Source organism: Dendrobates tinctorius, unplaced genomic scaffold, assembly GCF_039654945.1.
Source record: "Dendrobates tinctorius isolate UK_male_01 unplaced genomic scaffold, ASM3965494v1 ptg000051l, whole genome shotgun sequence".
Classification (NCBI taxonomy): domain Eukaryota; kingdom Metazoa; phylum Chordata; class Amphibia; order Anura; family Dendrobatidae; genus Dendrobates; species Dendrobates tinctorius.
This window is the reverse complement of record NW_027361719.1, coordinates 3,659,550-3,684,075: the sequence shown is the minus strand read 5'-3', so window position 1 is coordinate 3,684,075 and position 24,526 is coordinate 3,659,550. Positions and strand designations below refer to the sequence as shown.

The following is a 24,526-nucleotide window of genomic DNA, read 5'->3' as shown; positions in this document are numbered from 1 at the left end:
GATGGGGGCATTGCTCTAGAATCACTGCGTTGAGAAACATGTGATGGTGTCTCCGCAGTGTTGGATGTCGATCTCCATGAGTTCATTCATCCTCATTTTTCACAGTCTTTTACTAGACATTGCTCCTACTAGCCAGTTTCCTACTCCACACTGATGAGGGGCAATACCCCGAAACAGCTGTCTGTGGATGGATACCATGTTTTGGCATAGGTGGTTTCCTTCACTGGAGACTGCCCTTCCCGTGGTTGTTCCTTCCCGGGGAAAGACCTGGCTAGTCATTGCTTGTGTTGAGAAACATGTGATGGTGTCTCCGCGGCTTGTGTTTTGCATGTTTTTGCATATTTCCCATAAGGGATGGGGGCACTGCTCTAGAATCACTGCGTTGAGAAACATGTGATGGTGTCTCCGCAGTGTTGGACGTTGATCTCCATGAATTCATTCATCCTCATTTTTCATAGCCCTCCATATAGCATAATACACTCATCATAGCCCTCCATATATTAAAATACACTGCTCAGTCCTCCATATAGTATAATATACTCCTCATTGTGCTCCATATAGTATAATGCACGGCCATAGTCATCCATGTAGTACAATTCACTTCCCAGAGTATAATGCACCCCATAGTTCTTCATATAATGTATTCCCCATAGTTCTCGATACAGTATAATGCAGCCCACATATACTATAATGCAGCCACCCCATAGAGCATAATGCAGCCACCCCACAGAGTATAATGCAGCCCCGCCATAAAATATAATGTAACCCCCATAGAATATAATCCAGCCCCCCTCTTATAGTATAATGCAGCCACCCCTTAGAGCATAATGCAGCTACCCCAGAATATAATGCAGCCACTCCACAGAATATAATGTAACCCCCCATAGAATATCATGCAGCCCCTCCATAGAATATATGGCAATCCCCTCAGAGTATAATGCACCCCCTCCATAGAATACAATGTAGCCCTCCTCATATAGTATAATGCAGCCCCCATAAAATATGTACCCCCTCAAAGTATAAAAAAAGAGCCCCCATACAATATAATCTAGCCCCCCATAGGATACAATGTAGCCCCCCATAGAGTATGATGCAATCACCCCCCATAAAATATAATAAATATAATACAGCCCACTTCCACAAAGAATATAATGTAACCCCCATATTGAAGTCATTATTTCCCTCTACTCCTCTTTGGTCAGACCTCATCTGGAATATTGTGTCCAGTTTTGGGCACCACATTTTAAAAAAGACATCAACAAACTGGAGAAAGTTCAGAAAAGAGCGACCAGAATGGTGACCGGTCTGCAAACCCTGTCTTATGTGGAAAGGTTGCAGGATTTGGAAATGTTTAGTTTGCAAAAGAGAAGACTGAGAGGAGACTTAATAGCTGTCTACAAATATCTAAAGGGCTGTCACATTGTAGAAGGATCATCTTTATTCTCATTTGCACAAGGAAAGACTAGAAGCAATGGGATGAAACTGAATGGGAGGAGACACAGATTAGATATTAGAAAAAACTTTTTGACAGTTAGAGTGATCAATGAGTGGAACAGGCTGCCACGAGAAGTGGTGAGTTCTCCTTCAATGGAAGTCTTCAAACAGAGGCTGGACAGACATCTGACTGGGATGATTTAGCGAATCCTGCTTTGAGCAGGGGGTTGGACCAGATGGCCCAGGAGGTCCCTTCCAACTCTACGATTCTATATAACACAGCCTCCCCCATAGAATATAATGTAAACTGTACCCCCCTTGATATATAAGCCGTATAGTATATAGCCCAGCACCACATGGTATATAGCCCAGCACCACATGGTATATAGCCCAGCCTCACATGGTATATAGCCCACCATGGTATATAGCACAGCCCGCCCACCATGGTATATAGCACAGTACCACATGGTATATAGCACAGACCACCATGGTATATAGCACAGCACCACGTTATATAGCACAGTACCACCATGGTATATAGCACAGCCCACCATGGCATACAGCCCAGCATGGTATATAGCACAGCACAAAATGGTATATAGCCCAGCACAACATGGTACATAGCCCAGCACACCACATAGTATATAGCCCAACACCACATGCTATATAGCTCAGCATGGTATATAGCCCAGCACACCACATGATTAAGCCCTTTCAGGGTGAAACGCGTAGGAAATTGCTCCCCTCCATACGCCTCTTTATGTCGTTTTTACCTGATGGTATGAAGATTTTATATTCTCAATAAAGCAATTATTATTTTATCTCCTGGATACGCTGGAAAAATCCTTCTTTATGTTGTGCATATAGCTCAGCATGGTATATAGCCCAGCACACCACATGGTATATAGCCCAGCATGGTATATAGCCCAGCACACTACATGGAATATAGCCCAGCACCACATGGTATATAGCCCAGCACCATATGGTATATAGCCCAGCATATCACATGGTATATAAGCCCAGCATGGTATATAGCCCAGCACAACATGGTATATCGCTTAGCACCACATGGTATATCGCCCAGCACCACATGGTATATAGCCCAGCACAACATGGTACACAGCCCAGCACCACATGGTATATAGCCCAGCACACCACATAGTATATAGCCCAACACCACATGCTATATAGCCCAGCATGGTATATAGCCCAGCACACCACATGGTATATACCCCAGCATGGTATATAGCCCAGCACACTACATGGAGTATAGCCCAGCACATGGTATATAGCCCAGCATATCACATGGTATATAAGCCCAGCATGGTATATAGCCCAGCACACCACATGGTATATAGCCTAGCATGGTATATAGCCCAGCACACCACATGGTACACAGCCCAGCATAGTAAATAGCTGCTCCCCCCAGAATGGCTCTACAGTCCAGTACTCACACTGATATATTAAAAAAAAACAAAAAACACACTCCTCACCTTCTCCTCGTGCCCGCGCTGCTGGCTGCTCCTGTCTCCTGCTCTGCCTGCCACAGTGAGTGCGCGATGACGTCATCGCGCACCCGCTGTGTCAGAGGCAGAGCGGGGAATGATGGGAGAGGGAGCATCAGCTGATGCGCTCTCCTCCATCATTGCTGTGAACTGTACCGGCGTCTATGATGCCGGTATAGTTCAATGCGGTGGTGGGGGGACTCGGCGGTGGGGGAAGGCGGGCCCCCATGCCTCACAGGGGCCCCATAGTGGCTGCGTGATGTGCCGCTAGCTGGGGGCCCCTGGGGGAGCGGGAGCCCTAGGCAGCTGCCTGGTCTGCCTGCCGCTGACCCTGCCTATGAAATTGAATAGGAGTGAGCCGAAGTAATTAAGGATGGCCCCTACACAGTGTATGGAGCTTAGCTGCTCCACTCTGCATATTACTAGTCATCAATGGACCTGCTAACAACATGGAGGTGCCGGGTGTTGTAACCACACAAACGAATATTGATGACTGATCCTAAGTATAAGTTATCCATATCGCAGACCTGAACAACCCCTTTAATAAGTGAAATTTTTTTCTTTCTTTTTAAGGGGTTGCCCACTACTGAACAAATAAAGGCAATCTATACTCACCTCCTACAGTGTTGCCATTCAAGCAATGTCAGTGCTGCTGCTGTTCCTGGGGGGAGACGTGACAATATGACTGCTGCACACTGTGACCGCTGCAGCCAATCGTCTGTCACTGATTCGCTGCAGCTCATGAATATTCCATCTGAGTGGATGTCTACTCGACAAAATAGTAGTCTGTAAACGGTCAGTGCCGCTGATAGCAGTCAAGTGGCACAACAGTGTCATGTCACCTGCTGGGAATCGAAGCACCAACATCTCTGGAAAGGCACCACTGCAGGAGGAAAATATAAGTTGTTTATATTTCAGTGAGGCCTTGAATTAAATCAGAGGTTGGCCAGTAGTGTGGGTGCACCTGCAATGAAACCTAAAAACATCATGGCACTCTTTGAACCTTATGTACAGTTCCTATGCGGAGCCTTTTCTCTTCAAAGTGCAGCTATTAGTAATGCAGAACTTTTTTTTTTAATTCACTAATAGTGATGAGCGAACGAGCTCAGATAAAGTGTTATCGTTATCTGAGCATGCTCGTTTGCCATCCGAGTGTCTGCGGGGTGCTCGAATAATATGTTCAAGTCCCCACGGATGCATGTCTCGTCAGACAATCCCTGCATGTGTTGCAGCTGCTGACCAGCCGTGAGACAAGCAGCGGCGGGGACTCGAACATATTTTTCGAGGACGCCGAAGACACTCGGTTAGCACCCAAGCATGCTCGTTTAACACCTTATTAGAGCACGTTCGCTCATCACTATTCACTAACAAAGTTACTAGGATAGTCAGCCATGTTGTAGATTCTCTGAAGCTGGTCATCGTCACGATTTCTACAAGCATGCATCTCATATCACATTCGTCTCTCCACCCTACTTTACCAAACGGCAGAGCGAATGCTGCTTGAATCAGTGTGGATGATGCAATAATTACAGGACTAGCAATATCCCAACACACACAGATTGTCACACCCAGTTTGAGTAAGATGTACAAGTTATGTTAGCTATATAACTCGACCGGTCTAACTCAGCAGGGAGGAAGTAAAGGGCTTCAGTAATTCAAGTGTCTCTCCACCCTGTCGTATATGGACGTAGAGTGTTCACCATTGAAGTTATCCATTGCGTCTCTTCATTTCCAATTACCTGTAAACATATTGCAGTATTCACTCTTGATCCAAAGGTAGTACTAACAGCACGTGGAGACAGACCAAGATCTTTGAAAAGTTTGGAGAACGAGTACGTGAGGGCAACTCTTGGACGTTCTTCTGCCACCACAACACAAGTTCGCACGTACGACAGATTTATTCCTCTGGTCTGTAAAAGAAAATATCAGAAATCAAAGTCAGATTACACAAGAACACACAGCCGGGACGCAGGAATAACTGTTTGTATAGCTCCGTTAGACTTTTACACACCAAGAACTCATCCCACAGTGTTTTGTAGTTAAATTCTGTGCAATACAGGTTATAATTCAGGTTATAGAAGTTTCTTTTCCAAATTCCAAAAATAAGTTAAGGTGTGCACTGAACAACTGTTGCCCCTGTGTCAGGCATCTACTTCCTTCGATTGGAAAGAAATCTTTGTGCGCAAAACGTTTTAAGCAAAGTACGCTCATGAGAATGGATTTCACTAATGTTGAGTCACCTGCATTCAGCGCAAGACTACAAAGAGCAAGGTCTGCTGAAAATGCCGGGCGCCAACCCCATCAACCTATTGCTGCCCATGAGGGAGTCAATAAGAACATCTGTGGATAATGAAAGGACACAGGACCCTGAAAACATGGGAAAAAGGTCCTGGCTCTGGCCACGTCTTGGTTATTTTGGTGAACATTTGGATGTTTCTTTACAGGCTCTGCGGGCTGAATGGCGGCAGAATGATAAAATTACAAAAAGAATTTAAAAAAACCTTAGAATTAGCATCTCTGATCTAGACCGCACTCCTTTAGAAGACAAACGTGTACAACTCTTACCTTCAACACATCAATCTGGTTCCCAAGTCCCTTGGAGCACATCTCCATGACAGAATAGGAACAGAACGTGTCTCTGATCTTGTACTGACTTACTGCAGACAGCCACAGGAATAAGTTGGATTCCAACTCCATAGGAGGAATTAATATAGACTGGTGACCAGAGTAAACACTGCGGGCAAAAGGGAGACGTAGAAATGACATTAGACGACAACATAGTCACGGTAAAAGGATAGGGAAAAAACCATTGTACTCAAGGTAGACAACTTTTTTTATTTTTATTAGATTAGGTTTTTATCATGATAAGTAATATAATCAATACATAAACCTATCCAACTGTACAAAGTAAAAATTATTTCTATGCAATGATCCAAAACTGTCAATGTTTGCCCAGACATATTTTAATGTGCTCTCAGTCCAGATTTGTGGACTTGCCAAAGTTAGCACAGCGAGAACATACAAAGTAAATGTAGATGTAGCATTGGTTGGATTCAAATCCAGGACCGCAGCGCTGCAAGTCAACAGTGCTAACCACTGAGCCACCGCACTGCCATCCTAACAATCATTATGCAGCTACATAATAAATATTTATGTACACATATAACATGAAGCTGTCAGTTTTATTTCTTTTTTGCTGATTTTTTCTTATTTTAAAACCAACCTGCAAAGGCACCAAAGTACAAAACCAAGTCCACAATAAGGATCCAGACATATGGCAATCTGGCGCGTAGAGTACAGTTCACACTGTAATTTTATCGCCCGGCAAAGTGCATTTACGGATCCATGGGACATCTGCAATTGAATGGAGAATTAAATTAATCAGGATCCTGATCGTAAACACTCAATGCATACAAATGGAAATTTGGACATAATAGACGATTTTGGTCTAATTAATATGGGATGAATAACTATCAAAAAATGACAGATCATTTTCTACCTGAAGTTCGTTCAAAGTGTAGGAATTTCTTGTTTTTACAGCAAAACCCAAAGTGTTAGGGGAGAAAGAGTAATATAAGAAATACCTTTTTTCTAGATCAGATTTAAATAGCAGCAATGTTTTCTGCAGTCCTAAACTGCAATTATTACCACCAGAATTTATAACCTACCGTATTTTTCAGACTATAAGACACACTTTTTCCCTCCAAAATCTTGGAGGACAACGGGCGGTGCGCCTTATAGTCCGGATGTACCTGCTGTGGTGGGAAGGTGGGGGAGCGGCAGCGGGTCACAGGAGGGCAGGAGCTGGCTGATGCGGCTTAACCTGTGCCCGCTGCTAAAGAGAAATGAATATTCACTGCTCCCCACGCCCATTGTCCCTCACACCTCTATGCACTGATGCGGTCGTGGAGAGGTGGGAGGGACTATGGGCATGGGGAGCAGTGAATATTCATTGATCTTTCACAGCGGGCACAGTAGCCGCAGGCTTTCTACAGGGAGACCACGTGTACTCGCTATTAAAGAGAATTAATATTCACTGCTCCCCCCCCCCCCGGGAGTGGAGAGCAGTGAATATTCATTCTCTTTAGTAGTGGGCACATGTGATCGCCCAGCTGCTGCAGGAAGCCGGCGTCTGCAGCCAACAGTGTGGCTGCTATTAAAGATCAATGAATATTCACTGCTCCACACGCTCACAGTCCTGGGTGTGGGGAGCAGTAAGTATTCCGGCAGCTGTCCTCTGCTTGTAAGCAGCGCATGGCGTCACTGCCATGCTCTGCTTACAAGCATAATTCAGCTGCTGGCATCAGAACAGGACACAGCGAGGGAGCACAAGGAAGGCAAGTAAAATGGCTTATGTTTTTTTTAATGTTTCTGATGGGAGCCATGCATACCAGGATATGGAAGAGGGGGCCATGTGTATCAGGATAGGGAGGAGAGGGCCATGCATGCCAGGATTGGGACAAGGGGGACATGCATATCAGGAAAGGGATGAGAAGGCAATGCATGCCAGGATTAGGACAAGGGGGCCATGCATGCAAGGATAGGGATGAGAGGGCCATGCATGCCAGGGTAGGGATGAGGGTGCCACGCATACCAGGGTAGGGATGAGGGGGCCATGCATACCAGGATAGGGATGAGGCGGCCATGCATACCAGGATAGGGATGAGGTGGCCATGCATGCCAGGATAGGGATGAGGCGGCCATGCATACCAGGATAGGGATGAGGCGGCCATGCATACCAGGATAGGGATGAGGGGGCCATGCACACCAGCATAGGGATGAGGTGGCCATGCATGCCAGGATAGGGATGAGGGGTCCATGCATACCTGGATAGGGATGAGGCGGCCATGGATAGCAGAATAGGGATGAGGGGGCCATGCATACCAGGATAGGGATGAGGGGGCCATGCATACCAGGATAGGGATGAGGGGGCCATGCATACCAGGATAGGGATGAGGGGGCCATGCATACCAGGATAGGGATGAGGGGGCCATGTATACCAGGATAGGGATGAGGGGGCCATGCATACCTGGAATGGGGACATAAATATATACCAGGATGGGGGATATTAGTACAGAAATGACCACATTTTTTGCTTTGATTTTTTTTTTATATTTTCTTCCTCTAAAACCTAGATGCCTCTTATGGTCGGGTGCATCTTCTAGTCTGAAAAATACAGTAATTTTCCCATCTCAGGTACAGATCATTTATAACCAATATGCCAGATGTAAATCACCCTATGGCTTTGGGCTGTGGGAGAAGAATGGAGAAATGAAGACTTAGAGCGCAGATTACACGAAGTCCAAGTAGATATTTTTTCCTTGCTTAGACTGAACCTCAGGACCCAGTAATAGTGCAGCAGACCAAAGAGCGGAAATTAAACTTTGGCTAAAAGACATCTACATTGAAGGGAAATGTATCATCAGAAAATAAGCCTTAAGCCCCCGTTACACACTGCGATATCGCTAGCAATATCGCTGTAAAGTCACCGATTTTGTGACGTTACAGCGATATTGCTAGCGATATCGCTGCATATGATACTTACCTCCGACCGGCTCCCCCGCTGCTCATTGCTGATCGCGCGAGAAGCTGCTGGACCATTCCTCGTCGGCCACTTCCTGCGGCGCCGACGAGCGACGCGTGGACGCGGGTGGGAGGACGCAGGATCGCAGCGTCTGACAGGTAAGTAGCGATCCCCGTCCCCAGCGATGTCGCTGGTGAGATCTGCCTGTTTGGCAGCTCACTAGTGACCACCTAGCGATGCACCAGCGATCCTGACCGCGTCATATCGCTGGTCGGGATTGCTGGTGCATCGCTAGGTGTAACGGTACCCATAGTCCAAATCAGGTTTTTATGTAAAATGTATGTTTTTTTTTTCATATTATATCTACAAGCCTCCATATTGAAATTCACAGGATAGACAGACATGTTAATGAGATGCAAATGGTGAGAAAATAAAAACACATTTTTTCAAAAATATCTTGATTTATTCAGTATCTAGTATAATCATCACATGCAGAAATATTGCTATCGATGAGGTTAATAAAGGGACTGTCAGCACAGGATGACTGTTAAATCGAAGAAAAATATTGAAATTTGAGCGTCCTCAGTGGTTGATACCTTTATAATGGCTTACTGAAAAGATGGTAACAAATTGATTTTGTGTTATTTTTTGCCTGATGAAGAGACCTGAGTAGTCTTGAAAGCTCGCAATTTGTTGCCATCTTTTCAGTTAGCCATTATAAAGGTATCAACCACTGAGGACTCTCAAATTTCAATATTTTATCTACTGGCTAACACAGTGCAAAGATATATGTATTTCCTGTTCAATCTAAGTACAGGTGCTTCACGGCCAATCCTTTATATACCCCTCCCCACCTGCTTGTTTTCCCTCTATCTACACCTTCCTTTTTCATTGTCTTGACTGGGTCAGAGAAAGGGGGAGATGGCTGGAAAACCAGCAGATGGGAGGGTGTAATTAAATAGCTGGTCCCGCCATGAAGCTCCGAGCGCCTGCACTTGCTGTTTACAGACATTCTGTGCTGACCGTCCCTTTAAGAGTAAGCGCTTGTATTTCTGCACATAGATGTTTTGAGCATTTTGTTTCCATTTTTCATCATTTGCATATCATTAACAAGTCTATTTATCCTGTGATTTCCACAATTACAAGACTTTTTCCATCTTGGTGTTACAATGTCAATGTTAAGGAGTGTATATTAGAAAGAAAGAAATCTTGCAATTTTCCAAATGACCACTAGGCCTCATATTATCTTCCCACTTCCTGTTGGGCATACCGGCATTAGTAACAATACACTGGCTGAATCAGATCCTACTGAAGTATTTAATGGGCATGCTCTCATCAGGGCAGGGGAGCAGGTGAGCTGTGACATCCCCTTCTGTGAATGGTGGACCCTGTATTATCTACTGGAGTCGGGAAGGAATTTTTTTCCCCAATGTGAAGCTTACTGTTGCCACATGGGTTTTTTTTGCCTTCCTCTGGATCAACATGTTAGGGCAAGTTAGGATAGGATATGGGTTGAACTAGATGGACTCAAAGTCTCCCTTCAACCTTAATAACTATGTTACTATGTTACTGTGTATAACGCAGTTATATTTCATTGTCTTCCTGACTGTGATAACAAGGCTGATGAAAAGTCTTCTGCACAAAACCGGAAGTATGAGTCGCATATAAGGTCATTGTGAATATTGCAAGATTTCTGAACAACAAGCCACATAACAGAAGACACTGGATCACTAAACGTACCTTTACCCCTGTGAGCATGCCAGTGGTGCTAACACTGAAGTCGAGGTAGGCCAACATTTCGGGAGTAGGTGGCTTATATATCTGAAATGATCGCTTTCTGGGCAAATCATCTAAAGTCAGAGAAAATGTGCAAGTTAGTATACGATTGTGTAGGCGAATAGACTCCATGTCATTACTGTAATATTTTCACATTTAAGATGCTATTAAAGAGTTTATCCCAAGAAACAAGTTCAGATGAGAAGTCTCAAAAGTCTAGAAGTTTTATAGTAAACTTTGCACAGATTCACGGCACAGAATATCTTATTTGTATTCTTTCTCTGTGACGCTCTTGGCGCCACCGGTCACTGGTGCTATTGTGAGAGTTGCATGAGCAGCGTCACACGTTTCACTTCTCTGGTCTTATTCCTACAAGCCCTTTCGTGCACTCTATGGCCTCAATTTATCAGTTTGTGCCAGAAATCTGACGGATTAAAGATTTAAACACCATAAACTGACCAAATTTTACAACTTTTCGTTTTTTTCACACCTGCTCTGGCAACTTTTTGTAAAATGAGTGGGGTTTAGCAAGGAAGGTCGTGCCAAGCAAATGAAAGATTGGCCAAATTTAGGAGGCACATGTACTGGGCTCCTTAGGTGGATGTGCACATTGATATGCACTTTGAACACCATAGATGGCGCCATAGTGAATTATTTTAATCCAATTCTTTAAAGCAAGTTAACAGAGAATATCAGTATTTCTCGTTCGCCTTATTGGGGGACACAGAGACCATGGGTGTATGCTGCTGCCACTAGGAGGCTGACACTATGCACAAAAAAGGTTAGCTCCTCCTCCGCAGTGTACACCCCACCGACCGGCAGGAAATTCCTCAGTTTAGCTTAGTGTCAGTAGGAGGTGGACACGGGTCTTTCATTAGACCCATATCTACCTCGATGTGCGTCGTTCCTTTTCAGGTTTCAGGAGGGATACAGTGTGAACAGTCACAACTGTACTCCCACAAAGAGGCTATGAGTACAGCGTGTACTGCCACCCCGTATCCTCTTAGTTCTCCGGGCGGACCACAAGCTCAGCACAGGTGACGTGCCAGCGAAAACGGATGGTCCTTGCCCCCCGCCTCCCACCCACTCACCCACCAGAGCCTGTCGGTTGGACGAGGAGCGAATACGTAGAAGATGAGCAGACAGCGTGGGATACAGAAGGTACCTTTATTGGAGCACCGGAACATGAAGCCACAAAATGACCTGGCAGCGACGCCAAAAGTAGCGCCACAGATTCTCTAGCGCCGCAGATTCTCGCCTGCTCATGCCTTCCGACGGTCGCCGCATCCCTTTTGGCCCCGGCTGCGGTGCGGGCCTTCTTCACCCCACCGCCGGTATTCTTGTGAGGATTGCGTCTGGGAGCAGGGCTATGGCGGCGTCTCCTTTAGGGGCGGACGTGGCTGCGCCGCAGTTCTTCTGCGCCGCACCGTGCTGACAGGCGGCCGCCGTTTCAAATTTAGTCCCCGGCTTCAGTTTGGGCCTTCGCGCCCGTCGCGGCCACGCCCCCCGGTCATTATTATCGGCCGGTTGCGCTCCCGCCCGTTCCTAAGCCCTCCCACCGCCTCTCTAGTCTTGTGGCTGGGAAGGGGGAGGAGGCGGTTCTTCCCTCTGGTGCAGGCGGCTAGCTCCGCCTTTCTTCTTACACAGAGACCGCGTTTTTTGATTCCTCACATCAGGCTGCCGCCATATTTGCAGCCTGACAGCCGGAGACTAAAGCAGATGCCATCTTTCGGGGACACGGGACCGTGAGTAGTTCTGCAACTGCAGACTGACGCCCTACTCTGCCTTTCTGTCCCCCAACCTTCCAGCATTTCCGCAGGTTTTCTTCTTTTCTTCCTTTACCATGTCTAATTCTAAGTCTGAACGTGGCCGTCCGCCAGCCCCCACGGGAACCCTAGTCCGGTTTTTCGATGCTCCTCTTGCAATCACAAATTCCCCTCTGCCTGGACTTCAGCAATCCTGTTCAGCATGATGCCGTCCAGGAGCCATCTACTGCGCCACGTGAAATCGAACCCCCCATTCCTGGCTGGGCCTCGTCTCTTTCACAATCTGTGGCAGACCTCACCAGGGTGCTTCAGTCCCTAGTGGTCGTTCTTGATAAGTTCCCCCTGGACACTTCTGCAGGGTCCAGCAGGTCGCAAGACGTTCCATCTGAGCCAGCTAGCAGAAGCCGTAAAAGGCCCAGGCAGGATCCCCGGCCGGAATCCTCTCCTGGCCTCTCATCTGCACCTAGTCCTTCCCAGCAGTCGCCCTCCCGTGCCTCCTCACCCGAGTCAGGTGAAGCGTTCTCGGATATGTCCTCTGAAGGGATTTTAGAGCTGGATTCTGACCAGGACGCGGACATGAAGGTTACGGTACAGAACCTCATTGCTGCGATTAACCACACCTTCGAAATATCTGACTCCCCTGCGAAATCCTCAGATCAGGAGGTTTCGTTCAGACGGGCAGAAACACCACCCAGGGTATTCGCTTTCCACTCTGAGTTTGGCAAGATCCTTGCCAGGGAAAGAGGAAATCCATCCAGGCGATTTCAAAGAGGGAAGCGCCTCAGCGTGCTGTATCCGTTTGCTAAAGAGCTCACTGACAACTGGTCTGCTTCCCCGTCGGTGGACGCACCCGTGTCCAGACTTTCTAATAACACGGTTCTCCCGCTTTCAGGTGTAGCGTCGCTAAAGGATTCTAATGATAGAATTATAGAATCCTTGGCAAAGTCAGCATTCGATGCGGCTGCAGCGGCGCTATGTCCAGTCTTTGCCTCATCTTGGGTGGCAAAGGCCATAGCCACTTGGGCAGAGGATCTCCGTAAGGGCATCCTAGATAAGGCCCAACCAGAGCAATTGGCCGATCTGGCCAACTAGATTTCCCATGCAGGGGAATATCTGCTTTCTGCTTCCCTGGATGCCGCGTCTTGCGCTGTTCAGGCGTCAAACAACGTGGTGGCAATCCGATGGACCCCCGCCAAGGTGTCAGTTTCGGGCCTTTCGGGCTTACCGTCGCTTCAATAAGGCAGAGAACTTCTCTAACCAACAAAGACCACAGGCATGCCAGGATAGAAAGACGGTGTCCATCAGACCCACTCCCTCCTAGCGATCTCGCTCCTCCCAGGGCAGACCCTCCAGGTCCAGATCTGGACGGTCTACGTCAGCATGACTATCAACGAAATCCCAAGGGTCCCTCCCAATTGGTTTCTTCAGGGACATCTGGCTGGCCTCAGCAGAGGACGCTTGGGTCAGGGAGGTTGTATCTTCAGGGTACAAGATAGAGTTCATTTCTCGTCCACGGGATCGCTTCTTCGAGTCCCGTCCTCCAAAAGATCCAGCCTTAGTTCTGGGGTTCTTTGCATCCATCGCCTCTCTCCTCAGTTCCGGGGTGATTGTGCCCGTTCCCGAATCAGAACCTTTCACAGGGTTTTATTCAAACCGGTTCGTGGTGCCGGAAAAAAGGCGGGACAGTTCGCCCCATCTTGGACCTCAATTTACTCAACAGGAGAGTCCGACTGCGTCATTTCCGAATGGAGTCTCTTCGGTTAATCGCTTCCATGGAGACGCAGGAGTTCATGTGTTCAATAGACATTCAAGATGCCTATCTACATGTTCCCATATTCTCCGGGCATCAGAAATTCCTGCGTTTCGCGATTCGCCAGGAACATTACCAATTTGTTGCACTGCCGTTCGGTCTTGCCACCGCACCCAGAGTATTTACAGAGATCATGGCAGCGTTGATGAACTTGTGGAGAATCAGAGGTCTCGTTCCTTTTCCGTACCTCGACGACATTCTGATCAAAGCTCCATCCTTTCATCAAGCTCGCCAAAGTCTTACCATTGTCCTGGACACCCTGCCCAATTTCAGGTGGCTCATCAACTAAAAGAAGTCCTGTCTTGTCCCGACACAACGTCTTGTGTTTCTGGGTCTATGGTTCGACACTCGTCAATCGAGAGAAAATTGGCTCCCTGCAACGGGATGTACGATCGCGGCAGATCATGAGACTTCCATCTCTCTGGACGACCATGAAAGTCCTGGGAAAGATGGTGGCGGCAACAGAGGCGGTTCCCTTTGCCCAATTTCACTCCAGACCTCTCCAACTCGCCATCCTATCCCGGTGGAACAGGTCTGTCCTTTCCCTGGATCGCCCATTTCGACTTACAAACCGTGTCAAGCAGTCCCTCAATTGGTGGCTGACGTCTCCTCTCATCTCCCTAGGATGGTCATTCCTCCCCATTCACTGGCAGATTGTGACAACGGAGGCCAGCCTCCTCGGCCGGGGGGCAGTGTTCCGCAATCACACTGTTCAGGGTCGTTGGTCAACTCAGGAGTCAGCCCTGCCAATCAACGTCCTCGAGATACGAGCGATTTATCTGTCTCTCGTTCACTGGGAGAGACTTCTCAGCGGACTGCCTACCCGGATTCAGACACACAATGCCACGGCTGTGGCATATGTCACACGCCAGGGAGGGACGCGGAGTGTCTCAGCCCTGGCAGAAGTGTCCAAGATTCTTCATTGGGCGGAGGTTTCAGTCCCGGCAATATCCGCGATGCACATTCCCGGCGTGGACAATTGGGCCGCCGATTTTCTCAGCCGCGAGGGTCTCGCGGCGGGAGAGTGGTCCCTACATCCGGAAGTATTTCTTCAGCTTTGCCGTCGTTGGAGAACCCCAGACGTAGATCTGCTAGCTTCTCGCCTCAACAGGAAAGTCCTCTTTCCTTCCTAAGGTGGTGTCCACTTTCCACCTGAATGAGGACATTGTTTTCCCGTCCTTTTGTCCGGGTCCAGATCACCCTCGGGAGCGGTCCTTGAACAAGCTGGACCTGGTCAGGGCGATGAAGGTCTACCTAACTAAAACGACTTCTTTGCGGAAGACAGATTCTCTCTTCACCATTCCAGATGGGGCGTGGAAAGGTCACCCGGCCTCCAAAGCTACTATTACTCGCTGGATCAGATCGGCAATTTTGGAGGCCTACCGGGTTAAACATCGAGTGGCCCCTCTGGGGATTAGAGCGCACACTCTACCCGGGCAGTGGGTGCCTCTTGGGCGGTACGTCACAGAGCTTCCGCGCTGCAGCTTTGCAAAGCTGCAACCTGGTGATCGGTTCACACGTTTGTGAAATTCTACAAGGTCCACACCTACGCTTCGGCGGATGCCAGCCTAGGTAGAAGGATCCTGCAGGCTGTGGTAGTGAGTCCGCTGGCCTGATGCAAGTTTTTTTTTCCCACCCCAGGGACTGCTTTGGGACGTCCCATGGTCTCTGTGTCCCCCAATAAGGCGAACGAGAAAACAGGATTTTTTGGGTTGCTTACCGTAAAATCTGTTTATCGGAGCCTTCATTGGGGGACACAGCACCCTCCCATGTTCTACAACTCCTGTTATTATATTGGTTGGTTGTTTACAGTTGAGTTGTCTGTTCTGTTTTCAATCTATTCCGTTACTTCTCCTACTGCTTTCTCACTAACTGAGGAATTTCCTGCCGGTCGGTGGGGTGTACACTGCGGAGGAGGAGCTAACCTTTTTTATGCACAGTGTCAGCCTCCTAGTGGCAGCAGCACACACCCATGGTCTCTGTGTCCCCAATGAAGGCTCCGAGAAACAGATTTTACGTTAAGCAACACAAAAATCCTGTTTTTTTCATAAACTGTACAATAAGAATAATACTAACTGGGGACGGGGGGATTGGACAACCCTTTTAAATACCTTTTAAATACTTTAAAGCTTATATTTTTGTTGATCATGTCGTAATTGCAAAAATTCGGAGAGCAGCATGTTTTACAAACACCAAAGACTGACCATAACTTCCAAACAGAAAAACAAGTTTGGACAGGTGCAAGCTAAGTGCCACCTCCATATGTAACTAACAAATTAAAGCTACACTCTGCAACGCCATAGTATGCTAACATGGAATATAAGAAATTGGATTTGCCTCGCTGCTCTAAAAAAAAAAAAAGTTAAAATTAAGATACTTAGCGCATAAATTGGTCAATTAATGTGGGCCCAACAGCCATCGACAAGGCGACCTTCTTATCTAGGAACCTAACATGACAGAGGTATCATATTAGGTTAGGTTCCCAGCAAAGAGAGATCGCCTAGTTGATGGCTGGTGGGCATACATGAATTGGCCAATTTGTGTGCTAAAAGTATCTTAATTTTATCTTTTTAACTAGAGCAGCAATGCCATTCCAAGTTCATATATTCCATGTTTGCATACTATAGCGTTTCGGAGTGCTGCATTTGTTAGCAGCAAGTTTTAGATATTCTTACTATGGAGAATGGTTGTGTTTCCTGTCCCGTGTACAAAGCATCTCATTGTCACTTTCTGCTGTTTGATGTACTTGACATTGGCGGTAACAACAGTTGGCTTAAAGGAGTACGCTAGGCGACATCATGCGAGTCCACAGCCCTCCAGCTGAACAGTGGGCAGGAGCGCAGGATTGTGATTGCTCTGCAGCACATATAGCTACATCAGGAATCCAGCAGGTCTGAGAATATACAGCGTCACCCTGCACATTGCATCATAGCATACAGCTTGCTTTAGGAAATTTCCCTTTACTTGCTGTATTTCACTGCTATGACTAAGAAATCACAGAGGTAGAAATGTGTGGTTGTTGTGTGAAGAGATATGGGTATGGTTTAATTTTAACATGGAATTTAAGAAAGAAAAAAAAAAGTATTTTCATCTCTGAAATCTGAAGTTGGTGCAAGACTGATATATACAATTTCGCCAAAAGTACCGCTAGAAATAGTGAATATTCACCTGTATCTATGATGGTTGGCCAGGTTTTCACATCCACCGCAGCTGCTGCCTCTTTGGACTTTAGCAATCTCAGTAACGTTTGTGTTGTGAGAATGCAAGAAGTTTTACTGACCTAATAAAAAGGACAGCTATGTTATACTGCAGTGTCAAAAATGCATAGAAGATCCATTGTAACGCGAATAAGTAGGGAGCGACTCCAGGCTGTGTATCCTGCTCCTCGCTAGAGATGTTGGCACTACATAAATATATAAGAGAAGGGTAGACAAGCAGAGAATGACCCAATATAATCGTCAGAAATTTAATCTTCCTATTTTTCCTGACCTCAACCCCTTCCCGACATGTGACATACTATTACATCATACGTTGGGTCCCATCTTTGATGGAGGCTCAGGTTCTGAGCCTGCATCACTACTGGCAGATCGTGGCTGTGTTATACAGCCATTATCTGCCTCTAACAGCAGCAAGCAGAGCTGAGCCCGCTCATCCCTGAAATGTTGTTGTGAATCTCTGACGGCAGCATTTAAAGTTCTATTCACCTATTACGAGGCGCCGAAGAGCTGCCATGCCAGCCAAAGGGCCTGCTAAAGACCTCTGTGTCTGCCATTATGACACTCTTGGAAAGACCAACCTGTGTCTGGCGTTGACAGAAGACTGATTTTTACTATATACTGCCATATTGTGGTGCTGCACTACATAGTAAAAGCAATCGGATAGCCGTAGGTTCAAGAGAAAAGAAAAGTTTTAGAAATGGAAAAATTCGACTCCCTTTCCCCATTAAAAATACAGAAGTAAAAAGATTACTAAAATAAATGTGTTGTGATAGCATCCCTAAAAGTTTGAGCTATCAAAACAGAAAATTGATTACTCCAGTCAGTAAACGGTGTAACAAGAAAAAAAGTCTGAAACTTTTTTTGGTAACTGGAAGAGAAGTGCAATAAGAAGCAATCATTATGTTGATTGGTAAAAATAAATTGACCGCTCACCACATAAAATAAAGTCCTCACACAGCTCCAGTGGCGTAGCGTGGGGGGGGCGGGGGGGGCGGTCCGCCCCAGGCGGCACGTGTGTGGGGGCGGCGCGGCAGCAGAAGCAATTCCTCTCCTCTGTGGGAGAAGCGCGGAGCCTGGACTCACTGACTGTACATTTCGGCCTGCGGGGCTGTGCAGTGAGGGGGTAATGTAATGCAGCCTCTTCCCACCCTTCCTCCATCCTTCTCCTCCGCCTATCGGGAGTCTCTGTACCCCTGCTACCTAGCAGCTTCTCCCTCCTCTCCGCCTGGACCCTCAGTGAGCAGCGCTGCGCTGGGCAGAGGCAGTGCTGACTTCAGCCCCGCTGCACTGGAGGACTGTCATGGTGGGATGGTCGCGACTGCCAGGAATGTGATGCACACAAGGAGCCATGTTAGGAAGAGCCGAGCAGTGAGCTGGTGAGTGCGGGGCTGGGGTAAGGTGGTCTGCGGCTGCCCCCGGCGGCCCTGTGTGCAGGCAGCTGTCATCCTCATCACAGGCTGCGCTGGGTGTGTGTCTGCCTCCATTGTGTGCAGTTATGTGCCACCAACACCGCTGCCTGTGTCTCACCATGTGCAGCAGCGAAAGGATCTGTGCATGCAGCCACACTGTGTGTGTGTGTATGTACACTTATGTGTGTGTGTGTGTGTGTATGTACACCTGTGTGTGTGTGTGTATGTACACCTGTGTGTGTGTGTGTATGTACACCTGTGTGTGTGTGTGTATGTACACCTGTGTGTGTGTGTGTGTGTGTGTATGTACACCTGTGTGTGTGTATGTCTGTGTGTGTATGTATACACCTGTGTGTGTGTGTGTACACCTGTGTGTGTATCCACCTATGTGTGTGTACACCTGTGTGTGTGTGTCTGTGTGTGTGTGTGTGTGTGTACACCTGTGTGTGTGTATCCACCTATGTGTGTGTACACCTGTATTTGTGTATGCCTGTGTGTCTGTGTGTGTGTGTGTACGCCTGTGTGTGTGTCTGTGTATATACACCTATGTGTGTGTGTATGCCTGTGTTTGTGTATGCCGGTGTGTGTGTATACACCTGTGTGTGTGTGTATCCACCTATGTGTGTGTATGTACACCTATGTGTGTGTGTACACCTGTTTGTGTGTATCCACCTATGTGTGTGTATGTACACCTATGTGTGTGTACACCTGTTTGTGTGTATCCACCTATGTGTGTGTATGTACACCTATGTGTGTGTGTACACCTGTGTGTGTGTATCCACCTATGTGTGTGTATGTATCCACCTATGTGTGTGTACACCTGTGTTTGTGTATGCCTGTGTGTGTGTCTGTGTGTGTGTATACACCTGTGTGTGTGTCTGTGTGTGTGTATATACACCTATGTGTGTGTGTGTACGCCTGTGTGTGTGTCTGTGTGTGTGTGTGTGTATACACCTGTGTGTGTGTGTACGCCTGTGTGTGTGTGTCTGTGTATATACACCTATGTGTGTGTATGCCTGTGTGTGTGTGTCTGTGTGTGTGTGAATACACCTGTGTGTGTGTACGCCTGTGTGTGTGTGTCTGTGTATATACACATATGTGTGTGTGTATGCCTGTGTTTGTGTATGCCTGTGTGTGTGTATGCCTGTGTGTGTGTGTCTGTGTGTGTGTGTATACACCTGTGTGTGTGTATACACCTGTGTGTGTGTGTGTGTATATACACCTATGTGTGTGTGTATGCCTGTGTGTGTGTGTCTGTGTGTGTGTATACACCTGTGTGTGTACACTCTGCGCATGTGTCAGCACAGCAGCAGCTCTGCTTTCCTAGGTTTTCTGTCCCGTCCTGGCACCGTAGCAGCTGCAGAGGCTCCGCCCTATTGATGCTCCCGGGAGGAGGAAAGAATATGGCGGTGCTGCTGCCCCGGCTGGGAGCGAGAGGAAAAGGGTAGGACAGTACTGCACGGGGTGAGGTGGGATACTGGGGAGCATGGTATGGGGGCGATTTGTGGGAGAGGCTGCTGGGTGCACCGCGGCCATTACCGGAGAATGCACCACCAACATCTGTACGGGAGAAGCCACAGACAGCTGTCACATGCCACATAGACATCACACCACAGGTGTCCTAATACAATAATCATCCCCCATATAAGTGTTCTCGTACATCCCCCCATATATACGTGTCCTCGTACATCCCCCTATACGTGTCCTCGTACATCCCCCCCATATATACGTGTCCTCGTACATCCCCCATATCCATATATACGTGTCCTCGTACATCTCCCCCTATACGTGTCCTCGTACATCCCCCCATATACGTGTCCTCGTACATCTCCTCCCCATATATTTTCTGTTTTTTTCTGTCACATTATTAAAAATTATTATTAAAAAAAGCCATTAGGTCTTCATCCAGCATCATCAAGCTAATACATACATATATATATAGAGAGAGAACTGCAAGAAGATGAAAGTCTAGAAATGTAGAAATAATAACAGCAGAGTTAGTAGCAGACTAAAAATTAGATCTTTGAGTGTAGTGTGGGCTCTCCTGATGCTTCCGGATTATCATCGACCAAAGGGGCGGCAAATTTTTCGACCGCCCCGGGCGCCACAAACAGTTGCTACGCCACTGCACAGCTCCAGTCAATAACAAATGAAACCGCTACAGGTCTTGGAAAATGGCGACATGCAATTTTCTGTTTTTGATTTACAAATTTATGGTTTTTGTTTTTAACACTTATAAAAAACAAACCACGCAAAAAAACCAAACTCTGTAAGTTTAGCATTGCTGTAATCATACTGACCTGGGGAATCACGTCTACAAATCATTTTAACCGTATGATGAATACAGTAAAAACAAGGTGTGATCCGAGCTGGTTAGAGTGGTAACACAGTATCTTCGGCGTGCGCAAATACAATGTTCGAGTCCTCGCGGCTGCATGTCTCGTGGCTGTCTGACATCCGCAACACATGTAGGGATTGCCCGTTTGTTAGACAATCCATGTGTGTGTTGTGCCTGTCGAACAGTCGCAAGACATGCAGCCGCGGGGACTCGAACATATTATTCAAGCATGCCAAAGACACTATTAGCACATGACCATGCTTGGATAACACCTTATCTGGGGCACACTCGCTCATCACTAGTAAGCAGCATAGTGAATCAGAAGAACTATGCTATATTTTTAATTAGAGGTATTTGCTATTATTATTACACCTACTACATATTGGGATAGGATCTTGGAGATGGGAATATCCCTTTAATCCAGTTACTACAAATTATCAGTGCACAGGATGAGTGATAAGTAGTAGATTAGTCATAGTCCAACATTCCACAAACCCACCGATCGCCATAAGAGGGGACTTTTGTTTCGTGTTTCTATGAAGCACGATCTGCTCATGTGCTCTTCCATTCAATCTCTATGAGACCACCAAATATAGGCGAGTGCCATACAATATCCCACATACTGGTCATCATTGGACACCCACCGATCTACTAGTTATCATCTACCCTATGAATGGGCTCTACCTTTTAGCATGTGGAATGACCTCTGAATTCACTGAGGACACCAACAGAGAAGAGGCTTACAGGGTCCGACATTCATCATGTGAACCTTAGGTGACCAGCGACTTACATCTACAATCATCCGGACTGTGGGTAAGGTGGCCGAGAGGTTCTGCGCGTGAGGCGGCCGGACAGTAACGGGAATGCAACCAGCATATAGACAGCCATAAAATGCAGCGATCAGCTCAATGCCTGGAAGTCATGGAACAGAAAGAAAGCATGTGCATGTGACCAGGAGCTTCCGTGTCACAAAAGTTATAAATCATAGTAATTAGAGTAACCGTCGTCAATAGAAATAAAAATTTTCTTAATTAAAAATTAAAATGAGTTCCTCTTTAAGTAAGCATTAAAGGGACTGTTTAGTGAAAAGACGTGATCGCCTATCTATGGGTTTGCCACAATGTGTCACTTTTATCCCGCATATAATGCAGCGGCATTGCGTATGATTGACCACCACCTTTCATTCTCTATGGGGATGGCTGGAAATAAAATCCTGCATGTTTGGCATAGAAAATTAATAGGACGGTGGTCGACTGTGCACTGTGACTCCATTTTAACGAGATAAAATGCCGCGATCTGTGGGGCCTCAGTGGTGAGACCTTCCCCCACCCTATATCCAATGGAATGGTGATAACTTCTTTTCACTGCACAACCCCTTTAAGTTGTAGTTTAATAGAAGTAGAAATCACGTGCGATCTGCTGGCTGCCAATGAAAGGTTATAAAACCTAAGGAAGAGCAAAGCCAGCATAACATCTCATGGGTTGGGTGAGAAAAACTACTGGAAGGCAAATTGATTTCTCATGATAAATACAGGAATATCTCGAAGAAGACGACATGTTCTTCACAGCAGGGCTAACGAGGAATTCAGTATTATACAATTCCTGCTAATCTACAAAAATAATCCTAATGCAAGATCAGCAGGAAACTGGATGAAGCGTGCCTGGGGCCAGAGATGCCCAGAGAGTGAGAACCCGGGGAATCACCAAACTGGTACTTGGCCCGTCCTGAATCATCTTTATCAAGGTGATTGTAGCCGTATTATTTCCCCTGACGAGGGAATAAACCTTGCCCTAGTAAGCTGCATAAATTGTGCCAGCACAGGAAGCCATGAACAAATGTGATATGCAGAATAGACACTTTCAATGTGTATTATTTCATAAAATCTAATAATAATCCAGCACCTCACCAGCCACAAGGAGATTTACTACACATGGCAAATTAGTCCAGAAAAGCAAACCATATACTAACGATTTCACCAGAGTTGGGGACTGCACACATACCAGGAGGATAGAGAAGTACCACGTTATCCCCAGCGTTTAGGTGCCCTTTTTCCACCAGGGTGGCAGCTATTCTCTCGGCTCTCTTATGTAGCTGTAAACAGGAAGCGGTACACACGGCCGTCCCCTAAAAATGGAGTTATAGGTCAGTAACAAAGAATTACAATTGCAGTTTTATCCCAGAAAACTGAACTCAAACCACAAGAGAAGAGCTTTATGAATACCTTTGCATTGAGTAGTATAAAGAGAATGTGCTCTGGCGTGGTCTGCGCTCTCCACTGAAGTATTTCGGACAAATATTGGTGCTGTTAACGGCAAAATATAGGTCAAAAATGAGTTTTACACATGTATTTCATACTTCTAGACCTGAGCTCTGCAACTCGCGTGATTGTCAGCAGGCACCAACCCTATATTATTGGAATGGTGCCAGGCCAGGAGGCGAGAATCAGTGGGACGGTGCCGACCCAGGAGGCGAGTATCACTGGAACGGTGCCGGCCCAGGAGGCAAGTATTACTGGACCGGTGCCGGCCCAGGAGGCGAGTATTACTGGACCGTTGCCGGCCCAGGAGGCGAGTATCACTGGAACGGTGCCAGCCCAGGAGTCGGGTATCACTGGAACGGTGCCAGCCCAGGAGCCGAGTACCACTGGAACAGTGCCGGTCCAGGAGACGAGTATCACTGGAACGGTGCCGGTCCAGGAGACGAGTATCACTGGAACGGTGCCGGTTCAGGAGGCGAGTATCACTGGATCGGTGCCTCTACAGGAGCAGAGTATCACTGGAACAGTGCCAATGCAGGAGCAGAGTATCACTGGAACAGTGCTGATGCAGGAGCAGAGTATTACTGGAAATGTGTCAGTCCAGGAGCAGAGTATCACTGGAACGGTGCCGTCCAGGAGCAGAGTATCACTGGAACGGTGCCGGTCCAGGAGACGAGTATCACTGGAACGGTGCCGGTCCATGAGCAGAGTATCACTGGAACAGTGCCAGTCCAGGAGGCGAGAATCACTGGATCTCCTAATATCAAACTTTTACTTCCTGTTGGGCACTTGAACATTAACAGCCATAGACTGACTCAGACACTACTGAACAGTACTGAAGTATTTAGTGAGCACGCTCTCATTGGGACAGAGATCCATGTGAAGTGAAGGGAAAGGGAAGGGAAGAGGTGAACTTTAAAGAAGTAGTCCACAACTTGGACAACCCCTTCTCATACCCCATGCTTGGCCTTGATAAAATAAAAAAGCTTATACTCACCTACCGTGCTGGCACTCGCGATCCCTGGGGTATTTGTGTGATTGTTATGATACATGAGCCATGCGCCCAATCAGCTCTGGCGTCACTGGCCCCGCCTTCAGACAAATCGAACATCAAGAGAAAGTCCGGGCTGCAGCTGCTCTTTCACTTCCTCTTGATGTTCTATTTGTCCGAAGGTGGGGCCAGTGACGCCAGCAGGCTCATCTACTATGTAAAATCGTCTAATTCTGTCTGTCTGTAACGGAAATCCCGCGGCGCTGATTGGTCGTGCCCGGCCAGCCGCGACCAGTCAGCACATTCGAACGACTCACGCCTCCGTCGGGAGATTTGCAGCGTGGAGAGAGACAAATTCTAGAATACCCGATACGTTAAAATCGGGCCACCATCTAGTGTATCATAACCGCACGGGAGCACTGCTGGAACGACGCTGAAATAGGAGGCGAGTATAAGCTTTTTTAATTTATTGGTGCCAAATATGTAGATCGAGAAGA

General features: G+C 47.0%; 1 protein-coding gene across 4 annotated transcripts in view; it reads right to left on the bottom strand.

Moving 5' to 3' along the window:
- DIP2B (disco interacting protein 2 homolog B) overlaps positions 1–24,526 on the bottom strand; it is a 233,740-nt gene that overhangs the window by 10,368 nt on the left and 198,846 nt on the right. For all 4 annotated transcript variants that reach the window (XM_073576699.1, XM_073576700.1, XM_073576701.1 and 1 more), the window contains 8 exons: positions 23,003–23,083; positions 22,782–22,905; positions 21,571–21,692; positions 16,984–17,095; positions 10,204–10,313; positions 6,163–6,293; positions 5,505–5,673; positions 4,679–4,849 (listed from right to left, as the gene is read on the bottom strand). In XM_073576699.1, coding sequence (XP_073432800.1) covers positions 4,679–4,849; positions 5,505–5,673; positions 6,163–6,293; positions 10,204–10,313; positions 16,984–17,095; positions 21,571–21,692; positions 22,782–22,905; positions 23,003–23,083 — 1,020 coding nt within the window. The remainder of the gene's footprint in view (positions 1–4,678; positions 4,850–5,504; positions 5,674–6,162; positions 6,294–10,203; positions 10,314–16,983; positions 17,096–21,570; positions 21,693–22,781; positions 22,906–23,002; positions 23,084–24,526) is intronic.